We start from the raw sequence: 12,787 nt of genomic DNA on the forward strand, positions 1-12,787 counted from the left end.
GATAATTTTTCCTGTAAAACATCTGTTTTTCTGCAACAATCAGGCATCATCCATCTCAAGACATTTAGTAATTATTTGTATCTCTGGCCGTATTTGCAAATAAGGTTGTGCATTTGCTTAACAGTGTTTATAAGCACTGGTTTATGTATGAGCACATGGCGTGAGTGCCATTTTAACATCTTCATAATCACAAAGACATGTGTGTTAGTGTTCTGTGGGATTCCGGTGCTGTGAAATGATGTCATTTGTGCATTTCTCCAACTAGATGTCCAGTGAGAGAGAGATAATAAAAATATTATATTTATAGATTAATACATCATCTGAAAGCTGAATAATAAATAAATAAGCTTTCCATTGATGTATAGTTTATTAGGATATGACACTATTTGGCTGAGATACAACTATTTGAAAAATCTAAATATTGAGAAAATCACCTTTAAAATTGTCATGCATATTGCATATTACTAATAAGAAATGAAGTTTTGATATATTTATGGTAGGAAAGTTACAAAATATCTTCATGGAACATGATATTTACTCAATAATCTAATGATTTTTGGCATAAAAGAAAAATCTATAATTTTGACCCACACAATGTATTTTTGGCTATTGATACAAATATATCCCAGCGACTTAAGACTGGTTTTGTGCTCCAGGGTCACATATATGCTGTGGTTGCACTTTATTTTACAGTATTGCACTTACATGTACTTGTAGTGTACTTACCTAAGAAAGAACTGGAAAATATAAGGTAACTACATGGGTTATGATTACGTTTCAGGATTTGGTTCAGGGTTAATGCCTAGTTATTACCCAGTTATTCTAATTACTATAAAAAGTTCATAGTATGTACATGCAGAACAGGACTGTAAAATAAATCGCGACTTCTTAGAGCTGAAGTACACATTCAGTACTATAAGGAACATTTCTTTTTCACAAGGATAGAGACACAGAAGACTATAACCACATCTGTCCAGCTGTCTAGTCTCATCAAAAAGGACATGCATGACAGTAGTGACATCCATACAGCGCTCTAATCAGAGAACATGAGGAAATCATCAAGGATCTATACAGGGTGCAATTATAATGTCAGTTTTAAGCATCTACAGATTATCATGTGACATGTTGATTTCATTCTAATGGTCACGTTGTGTTGTAAATCACCTGTGTTTTCTCTCAGTAAGTATTCTAAAGAGGGATGAATGAAGTGTGTGATGACGTTGACAGGAAAGTGACTACACACTCCTTGCATAAGTGAACAGTTAAGTCTGATTAACTCCAGACTTCAAATAAAAAGAATGGAGGACTTTCTGACCTGTTGGGTTTTTTCTTCTCGCAGGTCGTGCATATTCAAGAACTCTCCAGCAGGCCTCGATTTCAATGTTGAGCAAGCGTCAGTGCGAGCAGCGCTATTCTGACCAGTTCACCAGTCGCATGCTGTGCGCCGGCTCCTCCCACGACAACCACCGCGTGGACAGTTGCCGTGGAGATAGCGGCGGTCCGTTGGTGTGCGAGAGACCTAGCGGGAGTTGGGTTGTATATGGGGTCACATCATGGGGTCACGCGTGTCGACTGCAAGATGCACCCGGAGTCTACACAAAAGTCTCAGCCTTCATGCCCTGGATCAGGAAGGTCATTGGCAAGTAGGAACCAGAAAAATCAACCTGTACCAGACATTCTGACTATGCGGGCAGAAAAAAGAGGCACAATTTTAGAGTAAGAAGACTTAGAGCTAAATAGATTCATTTTAGATAATAGTTTAAAACATTTTCATAACACTAAGTCTTAAATGGCAGAGATAATTACATATTGTCTGTCATTAAACAGTCATCAAAAATGTTTACTTTGCAAATACTACAAAAAAACACTAAACAAAAAACTAATCAGTATTTTTGTTGTCCAGTAAAAATATCTAAACATTCTTAAATGAAATATACATTTAGATTTTATTAATAAAAGAAATTAAAATAAAATGTAAAAATAACATTACATTAAGACTTGTTTTCAAAGAATTATCTTAAATTATTTTCTTAAATCATTGCACATTTTTGTGTGTTTTTTTAAGCATAAAAAATTATAAGGTTTATGCTTAAAACAATACAAAATGAGCTGTCATTTTATTATTATTATAATTTATCTTGTTTTAATGATGATTAGATATTTTTACTGGAAAAAAAAAACACTAATTAAAACAATTTGTGTGCCCATCAAAATAATGGTGAGTCCAGGTCATAAATTGGCATTATTTCAGGTCTTCATTCTTTTTCTTTCTTTGTCTTTTCTAATGAAAGCACTTTTAGGTTGAAGAGACCACAACGGTGAGTGTGGAATTGTTTTTTTGTTTTTTGTTTTTTTTTGGAAGTGCGATAAGGAAAGCATATCTTTGTGACTGTATACTTTATAACATTAAGAGACAGACGCTGTCTGAACATGTCAAATGGGCAGAGTCATTATCCAGTTTGAAACAGCAGATTGAGGAATGTTCCGATGGCTTGAAATCACATCAAGCTTTAATGCTGAAATGAGAAGATTCTGGATTTCCTGCCAAGAAATGTCTGGTACGGTTCAAATCAAGCCACTGCCGACCACATCACCTCATCAACACATTAAATGACATCATAATTCTCCACAGGAACCATGACATCATTTATTATAGATCAGATGTTCACGATGATATCTGGACTGAGGCTTGTCATATCTCAACATCAGGACAAAAAAGCACATCATATATTTGCATGATATTTTTGCAGTGTCACAATCACTTCCAGAAGCCAGAGATTGTGGGATATGGGAATTACGTGCAATGCAAAGCTGTTTATACCTCCTTGTTTTAGTGTTGTGATCTGTGTTTATATTACACTTCTATGGGCATGATTTTTGAGCGTAGTAATTATACAGACTACACCCCTTTTTTAACACATTTTATCATTGGTCTGTGTATATAAAACCCTTGATCAACCACAAGCTGTTATTTTGCACAAACTAAGGTGTTGCAGTTTAGACTTTTGTAAATTCATGTTTTTCTAATACATCATTCAGTCATATTGTAATCTCTTGTTAATTAACTGTACTATGAAAACTGTCAAAAGGTTTACTTGTTACCCCCCCCCCATTTAATTGCTATAAATATTTGTCATTAAAATACTTGTTGGGAAAAAGTACTGTTGACTTCTTAAATTGGAAGATTTGATTTGAGAATATTTGAAAAGAAAAACTAAAATTTGAACAAAAAGTGAGATCGGACAAGAATTATGGAAAAAATCAGTCAGTGTGTGGCTATATACAGTATGTTCTCTGTGTGTTTGTGTGTGTGAACATCCGTATCTGACAGAATTAGCTCTAGGTTTTCTGAACACACTTGCTAAACTATTATCAAGTCCAGCTAGCTGTGTTGTTGTTCACACAGTGTTCTGAATCAGTGTGTACAGACCTGACAGTGCAGTGTTAGCGCAGTCTTTTCAGAAAGCCCTCTGTTTACATAACAGTTCCATTGTGTGTATGTGTGTGTTGACGCTGCATTTCAAATACCCTCTTCCTTTGAGCTCATCTCTATGGAGACAAGTTAATTGTATCATGGGAAAGGCCGAAATTAATTTTTCAGTAATGCATATCATACAGATTGTTTGTTAGTATTCATTCACTACTTCCAGAAGCAGAAAACATTGTGACTTTAAATTAAATCTGAATGAAAATAAAGTCTCGATTTTTTTCCAGAAGCACAAATATAGTGAGTAAAACAAAAATTGGATCCATATGAATAATTCTGTGGTTATACAGGCAGGAAGACTCTTTATCTAGTGACTTTGTTCTGGCGCATGAAAGATCAATCCTCACAGCTCACTGAGAGACAGTGTTACAGCGCCACCTTGAGGTACTGTGAATACAATAACTGCCTTATGGCCAAATCTAAATTATACGTTCACATATTATTAAGATATTTTTTTTTGCAGCTAAATATTTCATTAGGAACAAAGACTATTATGGGAGATATGTGTTATTTTTTTTTTCTTTTTTTTTTGTAATCACAAAACAAAGATGTAGAGCTGTAAAGTTCACTCTCAAAAATATAGCTTGTGAAAATGCTTGTGCATTAAAGCCAGAGCCCCCTCAGTGATTTGATTCTGGAACCGGGCCTCTTGTAAACACGAGTCACAAAAGCTTTTCAATTCTACCACTAACACAATAATAACATAAAACAATACATAGTGAAAAAAATGTATAATATGTAGCATATTAAAGCTCACTACTCACCATTAAAATAATTGGAGGCAGGGGGACTTTAAATCTCCTGAGAACTTAACCTTTCCACTCATGAAGACACTTGAGTTGCAGGGGCGTTCTGCATGATCAAACTGGTTACCGCCAAAATGTGATTTTTAAATCGCATGGGCAAATTAACAAAAAGTTGTTTGTTTGTTTGTTTTTTCCAAAGGAAAACCCTGACTTGTACGATTTATATATAGGCTACATTATGCTTCATCCAAATTGCATATTGTAATTTTATTAAACAAAACTATTCTAACAAAAAATATGTTTTTGAAGAGGCTTGCTGCTGAAGACTTGCCAAATGGATGTTTAGATGTTGGTCTTTAATATGTTTATGATTTAGAATGTATGTAAAACTGACATCTTAAAGACGTATCAAATGTTTGTACACAGCAGATGCCTTCCAGATGAAGTGATCTTTAACAGACATCTTGCAGATGTAAGTGTGCTATCTATCCCGGCACATTTCTATACATTTTTATTTCATATATAGGTAGGTGTGAATAAACAGCAATTGGGAGCAGTTAAGAAAAAACACACTTCAGCCAGCTGAGACGATGACCCACCAGGCTGGAGGAGATGGTCGGTTTCTGAATGACTGAATGTAACTTATGTGTACTCAGAAGAAAACAGACTGCTGCGGTGTAAACTCAGGTGCATAAGGTTAACAGAAGTACTTGATTTTCCTGTTAAGGTATTTGGGTGTGAGTACAGAATGTGTGATTGTTTTTCGGTGACGATGATCAAGGTTTATTGCAGAGGTTCTAAACTCTGGCCCTTGAGGTCCACTTACTGACCCAAATACCTTAACAGGAAAATCAAGTACTTCTTTTAACCTTATGCACCTCAGACTGGATCCACCTGCACAAACACTATTTTAGACAGCTGTGACAGGCACAAAGTAGCAGTGAAAACTGACTGTTTTGAGATTTTCACATAGAAACCATTAAGTCAAAAAAGTGTGGCCAAATGTCTTCTTCTATCTACAAGAGCCATTACACTATTAAGTATTTGACAGATCATCTAATACATCTAAGAATCCATGTAGAAAGGGTCATCAGAAATCTTTTGTCAGAAGCATAAAATCTTTTTTTTTTAATTCAACTTTCTTTGTTGTACACTTACACTGTCAACTTGAGAAAACAGCATGTTGATGGTTTATCATGCTTATCACATCTTCTGTTATGCATTTTAAAACTGATTTTTTTTAAACCCAGTGTTGCATTAATAATAAAGCATTTACAATGGCATTTTCATAAATGTGTTTTTGATTGTCTCCTTATCAGTACTTTGACAGCCTAATGAACACGGAAACCAAATGTTGAACAAACGGGTAAGGTTTAATGGAGACTCGCATGACGTAATTTCGAGCCCCTGCCCCTTTAATCACCAACACTAAAGTGCCATTTCTACCGATGGGGACCTACGATTGTGCCCTCGTCATGCCACTTCCCCCCTGCCCCTCCGTAGGTCTGTGCACACTACTGGTGACATGTATAATGTGAAGTACGAAGAGTGTAGATGAGGTGAGTCTACTTTTGGAAACAGTAAAAAAAAAAAAAAACCTTTCATTACTAAGGTGCCCCTTGCTTGCCATCCCCACTTTGCAGGAGTTACCCTACTTCCAGCTTAAAGAGGTTCCCCTGGGGGTCCCTAATGCTAACCACTGCCTGTACTAATCTGAACTAAAGTATAGTATCCCTCTGCAACCCCAGAATGTGCATGTGAAGCCAGGAACCCATGTTACCAGCGTTCATGAAGAATCACTCCATATTTATAGCCAATACCAGCAAGAGTCTCACTGAAGAATCAGCCAGACTTAATGCACTGATTTCATTTCATAGTTGTAATACCCTGTTTTTTGTTAGTGCAGCTTGTGACCACTAGAAGGAGGTATTTAATTAAAAACATAATCACAACACACACACTAACAGTAAGGTAACTTAACCTTATATTATTATATATATATATATATATATATATATATATATATATATATATATATATATATATATATATCAGGGGTGGCGAACTCCGGTCCTCGAGAGCCGCAGCCCTGCGGAGTTAAGCTCCAACCCTAATTAAAACTCACCTGCCTGTAGCTTTCTAATAACCCTTCAGTCCTTGATTAGCTTGTTAGGTAAAAATGTTAGCCTGAATGCATGGTAAGTCGCTTTGGATAAAAGCATCTGCTAAATGCATAAAAATGTAAAAAATGTAATGTTCAGGTGTATGTAATTAGGGTTGAAGCAGGGCTGTGGCTGAAACTCTGCAGGGCTGTGGCTCTCCAGGACCGAGGTTCGCCACCCCTGATATATATATATATATATACTGTATATATAAGCACAAATAAAATCAAAGTGAGATTTGCTTTTAATTAAGCACTTCAAACTAACTCAAAAGCATACAGTTTAAAACTTGTCCTCTTGTCTGATGCGTGATATGTAATGCATTTTTAGATATATATCATGTGCAGAGACATAACTTTGCAAGGACTGTTTTACGGAAACATGAATCTCTCCAGTGTTTATTGAATATATATAGTTATTTACATATTTCTCAAAGCACTTTCTTCCCTTATTGAGGCAAATTGTTTTCAAAAATAAAAGTCATACTTCAAATTCATCAGCCAACCAGTTGCAGTCCAGTGGGCAGGGCTAAGGCTACCTGGCTACATACATACGCCTAGACACACACGCACACAAGGGCTTCTGTGTATTTACCCTTACACACACACACACACACACACAAACTGAAATGATTTCCGCTCTTCAGGCCTTTGTGTCTAGAACAACAGTAATTGGGACGTGGACTGAAACATTGACATCACAATGACATCACTCCATTGACCGGTTTAAAGCTGACGCAGAAAACTTGACTGTGCTCTTTATTTCTCCATATTCAGTTTGCATCTTCACTGATAGATTGATTGACTGATACATTTGCAAGAGTGAGGTTATGAACAGTGGTTTTGCAGTTCTAAATCTCTCTATGATGACGTATAAAATCTAAAGCCATACCTTTATATCCAGTGTCTGATTGGGGAGCGTACAGTATATATAGAAGGGAAGTCTGTGGACTTTTATGTTTTTTTTTTCAGTTACAGTTTTTATGCAGTCTTTTGTTAGCTGCATCTGAAGTTCAAGGGTCACAGTTACATCACCGAAAAAAATCTGACCTTCTCTAACAAAATTTTCATGTTGCCATGGACACATCATACTGCTTTGTTTGGATTTCCAGAGGCACCATTGAATGGTGAGCTCAATTTTTGACCTTTGCTCCACAAGCTTGCAGGTAGGTGGCATTGAGTACTGTTCAAGTGTCTAGTTTCCACTGAGGGCTGAATCCGGATCTTTGACCCAGAGGAGCGGTGGTTTGGCTAGGGCTACCTGACCTTCTGTAGTTCCTCTCTGAGCCAGGCTGGTAGCGGCTGACCCAGTCTGTGCAGCAGCTTAGATAATTCAATGTTCTGATCCCTGTAGAATCTGGAGAGAAACACTCGTGACTAGAAAGGGAAAGAGTAAAAAGAAAACATATTTTAGTGGGCAGAACAGTGTATCAAAAAAATACAGTGTTTTGTTGACTAACTTTGACTGGATGTTGTTAGTTCAGATAGCTATTAGGTCTTGACGGTATACTAAATATATATTTTCAAGCAAGATTGGAAAATACCATTTATATCAATATACTCTGATGTTGTGAACACATCTGAAAAATAACAGAGGACTGCTTCGGGAAAAGAACATAATCCAAGTTTTGCTAAACATGAGATTTGCTTTAAAATTAAGCACTTCAAACTAACTCAAAAGCATAGTTTTTAATCTTCTAAACATCTTGTCAATGCGTGATATGTAATGCATTTTTAGATTTTAGATTTTTTTATTTTATGGATGTATTCTTATCTGTAAATATTAGAAAAGTATTGCATATCCAGTTTGCATAAAGGTCAGCCTGTCTCTGTTAAACTTTATCCAACGAGTCAAATAAATAATGCAATAATTCAGACTAACAAATATACACTTTGCTAAAATATTTTGCATCCAAAAATTAAGGAACTTCAGACTTCTGTTTAGTTAACCACTGTTTAATAAAAAAAGAAAAACAACACAATTTTATGTTTTATTTTTCACTGTACCGAAACCATACCAAACTGTGTCACTTGGGACAGTGCCTTTTTTCCAAAGGTACACTTAGGGTTTTAATATGCACATTTAAGGTACTAATATGTGGTTTTAAGGGACCAATATAGACCCTATAGTTACCTAAAAGGTAACTCCCCAGTTTTTGTACCTTTTTTCTGAGAGTGTAGGTTTGGAATGACACAAGGGTGAGTAAATGTAAGAATTCTCTTTTTTGGAGAACTTTTTTTTTGTATGTGTGTGTGAGGAAAAATAGAGATACATGAAGCGAGAGTCAGAGTTGTTCTGTAGGTATCAGTTATTCAGTACATGAGCTACAGACATGTTAGCTGTTGCAAGATTGAACAGTCAGAGGTCAGAGTGAGTTCTCTCTCTCTCTATGACCCATATTGCTCAATGTTAGCATGCCTCTATAATACAGCTGCAATCATTAAAGATTAAAGTCTCCATTTTGCTCAGAGTTTACTGTTGTTAGGTGGTACCTCAGAGTCCATGGGCGGGTATTTGCGGCCCTTGCTCTTCCCCAAACACTTAGTCCTGCCCCCATCCAACAGCTGACACCAAAAGCCCTTCTGAGGATCAAACCTGTTTAGAGATTGAGAACTCTTTACAATCTAAAAGACTTCTTTCTTCAAACAAACAAACAAACAAGCAAACATCCTTTTAATTACATATTCATTTTAATATACAATATATTGTACATATTGTGTATCTCTCCATCTATCTGTATTAAATCTCTTAACTCCTTTTATTCGTACACTCAGCAATGGAGGGAATCTTGAAAACACACACAAACAAACACATGTTGGTATTAGTGGTTTAAGGGGACTCTCCACAGGCATCAAGGTTTTTGCACTGTACAAACTATATTTTCTATAGCCCTACACCAACCCTACACCTAAACCTACCCCTCACAGAAAACTTTGTGCATTTACAGATTTTCAAAAAAAAAAAAACAAAAAAAAAAAAAAAAAAAAAAAAACATTTAGTTTTAGTTTTTTTTTATTTTTTTTTAATTGGGGGGAATGATGCACCTTCACATTGTAATACATGTGTCATTATACAAATTTGTGTCCTCATAAACCACACACACACACATAGATCTGACTGACAGATGTCTGCTGTAACCTTGTCTTTTTGTCAGATGAGACATGGCCTGGTTTGATAAGCATTCAGAAACACATCAGCGATCTCTAACCACTCTCACCCAAATGTGATAGAAAATGTGTGTGTCTGTGTGTGTGTGTGTGTGTGTGTGTGTGTGTGTGTGTGTGTGTGTGTGTGTGTGTGTGTTCGTTCTTTGATAAAGCAGCAAGCAGAATTTTGAAACATAAACTTCATAACATTTGTGGCAAAGTATTTTTTTGGTTTGTTTGTTTTCTCTCTTTGTCTTTATTTTTGGGTCTCACTGATTTATTTTTCCTTTTCATGCTCTACAGTTTTCTCAGATATTCTTTGTTTAATCTTAGTGCCAGAACATACAGAGAAAATAAAGAACACAAGAGCCTTATTTATTTTTAAAGAGACTAAGAGATTTTTTTTTTTTGCTTCTTGCTTTATGAAGGTTAAAGTTTAATTTAAAATATTATTGTTATTTCAAAGGTGACAATCTAATCAAAAAGACATTTCATTATTAAGTGTACTATAATTAATATCCATTTTGGAAAAATTCAGTACACATTGCTCAGTCAAAGAAGATTCTTTATCGATATATAATGTATATATATATATATATATATAATGTATATGTATATATATATATATATATATATATATATATATATATATATATATATATATATATATATATATATATATATATATATATATATATAATATATATATTTATTTTATTAATCTGTGCCTGACAGAATGTTTAACAAACATCATTTTGATTCTTTGAGTGGTAGAATCAACAAGCACCAGTGGAGGACTGATAGTTTTTTATTGAATTGCAGCAAATTTAGTATTTTCGTATTTGCATTTCCTGTGTATTTTGATATACAAAAAACATAATTGAATTTTGTGTATTAAGGATAAATAAATTGTTAGCTATTAAATTATCCAAAATAAAACATTTAAAATGTAATTCCCATCACAGAACGTTATCAAACACAGTAGATCATATGAGATGGAGATAACACCTGTTGAGCATTGTTAGTGGAGAAATTAAATAAAATAGAAACTTTACTATAAATTAAACAAAAATAAATGAATTAGAGTGTAAAATGTATCTTTTAAGAGGGTTATTTTAAATGTCAGCAAGGTCAAAAGTACCCAAGAAACACCTATAAAAGAGATGAAAGCAACAGAGGCAGAGAGAGTGATATATGGCATACATGATGAGTGACAGGCAGAGGAACTGCTAAAGAAAACTGTTGAAAGACTAAATCAAAATACGAAATGAGGAAAGTGAAGCCACAAAAAGAAGTGATAGTAAGTGAAAAAGAGAGGAGATGTGTGAAGAGATGAAGTGAGAAAGACCCAAACAGAGGGAGGTTATTAATAAAAGCCAAAGATTGATGGAGCTGTCTGTGGTAGAGAACACATCACAGAACGACCAAACACACACACGTGAGAGAGAGAGCGAGAGAGACAGAAAAAGAAAGAAAGACTGAAATAGACCACACCTTCAACAGCCATTACTTCATTTCAAAATTCCATCATTTTTTTTTCTTTTTCCTTTTTTCTTTTTTTTTTAACCACAATGCATTTTAGGTCTTTATTGGTTTAGGAGCCAGTGAAAACATTTTCTATATAATATTTTATATTTTTTTCAATATTATAGAATAGTATGCATTATTTAAAGTTTACTTAGGGACTTTTCTCTTCCAAAGTTGAAATGAGTGAATATAATTTTCATTAAATTGAATTTCATTAAATATATTAGAGTACAATATGATTTATATACATGGTCCAAATTTGAAATGTTTTTTTTATTTTTTATTATTATTGATCAGAAGAACTTCACTGATAAAAGTTGTTAGAAGAAGCGAGTTGTGACAGATTTTTTTATTAATATGTATGAAATCAATTTGAGTCACAAGTTACAAGTCTTGTCACAAGATCTTTCTTGCAGTCTGAACATGCTGAGTGTTCATTTTGAAATATTAATCATGACAAGGCATGGCCTCATCCTCTGACAGGTGGGTTTTCAACCATTCAGAAGCATGGTTAACAATGAACGACATGGCATGCACACCATTCCTTCTTTCCTCACTATTATGTTTTCAAAATTGTTCAAATGTACAAGACACCTTAAGAGCAATCTAACACACAGAGAAAGTGTCAGATGCCTAATGAGCTGTTTTTAATTGGAGAGGCCAGATGAAGTTAATCATCTGCTAATGGCTGCAACCAGATGATCACAATTAATCTCATTCAGGCTCTGTACAGATTAAACAGGCATCAACTGCTGAGAACACAGATCTGTCAACTCATTTTATCAGCTGATTCTCAAACACATGGGATCAGGGACAGCATGGATGACAGGCTTGATCCTGTATCGTATCTCTGGATGAGCCTGTGTCCATCTGTGTGGATGTGTATGTTCTTGTTTGTGTATCCAAGTGCAGACCAAATGTTTCCACTGTGATAGTCAAACCTAAAAAACTACATTCTCTGGACCTACATCACACAGCTGCATAAAAGAACCTTTTTTATTTGCAGGGCTGTCAAAGTTAATGCTTGCAATTTATTAAATATGTGTTGTACTTAACAGTGCAAATGCATTTATTGAATTTGACATTATAACTGTTTCATTAATTTTCAAAAAATTTAATGTGCAAAATATCACTAATGGGTGAAACAACATCATTCACTGAAATGTTAATGCAAATACCAGTGGAGGACTGTAGGCTAATGGCTAAAATATCTTTACACATTTAAGATTAAATACATAAAGTGTTGGAAAAGTGATTTTATTGTTGAATTATTGGAGTTTTGCATTTTCGTGTTTGCCATTCCTGTGCATTTTAAAATAATTTAAATAATTAAAATTTTGCACACTACCGCTCATAAGTTTAGAATCAGATTTTTAAAGAAATTAAGTTTTTTTTCAGCAAGGCTGCATTAAAAAGATCAAAAGTGACAGTAAAGACATTTATAACATTTCAAAATATTAATTTTTTAAATACATGCTGTTCTTTTGAACTTTCTATTCATCAAAGAATCCCGAAAAAGCATCAATTTCTTCAAAAATATTTAGTTTTCAACATTGATAAAAATAAATATTACTTAAGCACCATGGCATATTAGAATGATTTCTGAATGATAATGTGACACTGAAGACTGGAGTAATGATGCTGAAAATTCAGCTTTGCCATCTCAGGAATAAATTATTTATTAAAATATACTAAACTAGAAAACAGTTATACTATATT

At 34.5% G+C, this 12,787-nt stretch overlaps 2 protein-coding genes across 3 annotated transcripts in view; one reads left to right on the forward strand and one right to left on the reverse strand.

Annotated features, from left to right (window-relative positions):
- LOC109079326 (serine protease 12) overlaps nucleotides 1-1,938 on the forward strand; it is a 32,720-nt gene extending 30,782 nt beyond the window's left edge. Inside the window, exons 13-14 of one of the 2 annotated variants that reach the window (XR_006162653.1) lie at nucleotides 1,181-1,261; nucleotides 1,340-1,468. Coding sequence is in view for 1 of the 2 variants with exons in the window: in XM_042776859.1 (XP_042632793.1) it covers nucleotides 1,340-1,647 (308 nt within the window). In the remaining variant the exon portion in view is untranslated. Of the gene's footprint in view, nucleotides 1-1,180; nucleotides 1,262-1,339 lie in introns of both variants that reach the window. The other variant, XM_042776859.1, reaches the window with a different exon arrangement.
- A 4,831-nt stretch (nucleotides 1,939-6,769) lies between these two features.
- The window catches only part of ndst3 (N-deacetylase/N-sulfotransferase (heparan glucosaminyl) 3), a 51,763-nt gene continuing 45,745 nt past the window's right edge, over nucleotides 6,770-12,787 (reverse strand). The window contains exons 13-14 of the mRNA XM_042776757.1: nucleotides 8,888-8,990; nucleotides 6,770-7,771 (exon numbers count right to left, since the gene is read on the reverse strand). Coding sequence (XP_042632691.1) covers nucleotides 7,652-7,771; nucleotides 8,888-8,990 — 223 coding nt within the window. The 3' untranslated portion in view covers nucleotides 6,770-7,651. The remainder of the gene's footprint in view (nucleotides 7,772-8,887; nucleotides 8,991-12,787) is intronic.

The sequence above is a fragment of the Cyprinus carpio genome, chromosome A1 (genome assembly GCF_018340385.1).
Source record: "Cyprinus carpio isolate SPL01 chromosome A1, ASM1834038v1, whole genome shotgun sequence".
NCBI classification, from domain to species: Eukaryota; Metazoa; Chordata; class Actinopteri; order Cypriniformes; family Cyprinidae; genus Cyprinus; species Cyprinus carpio.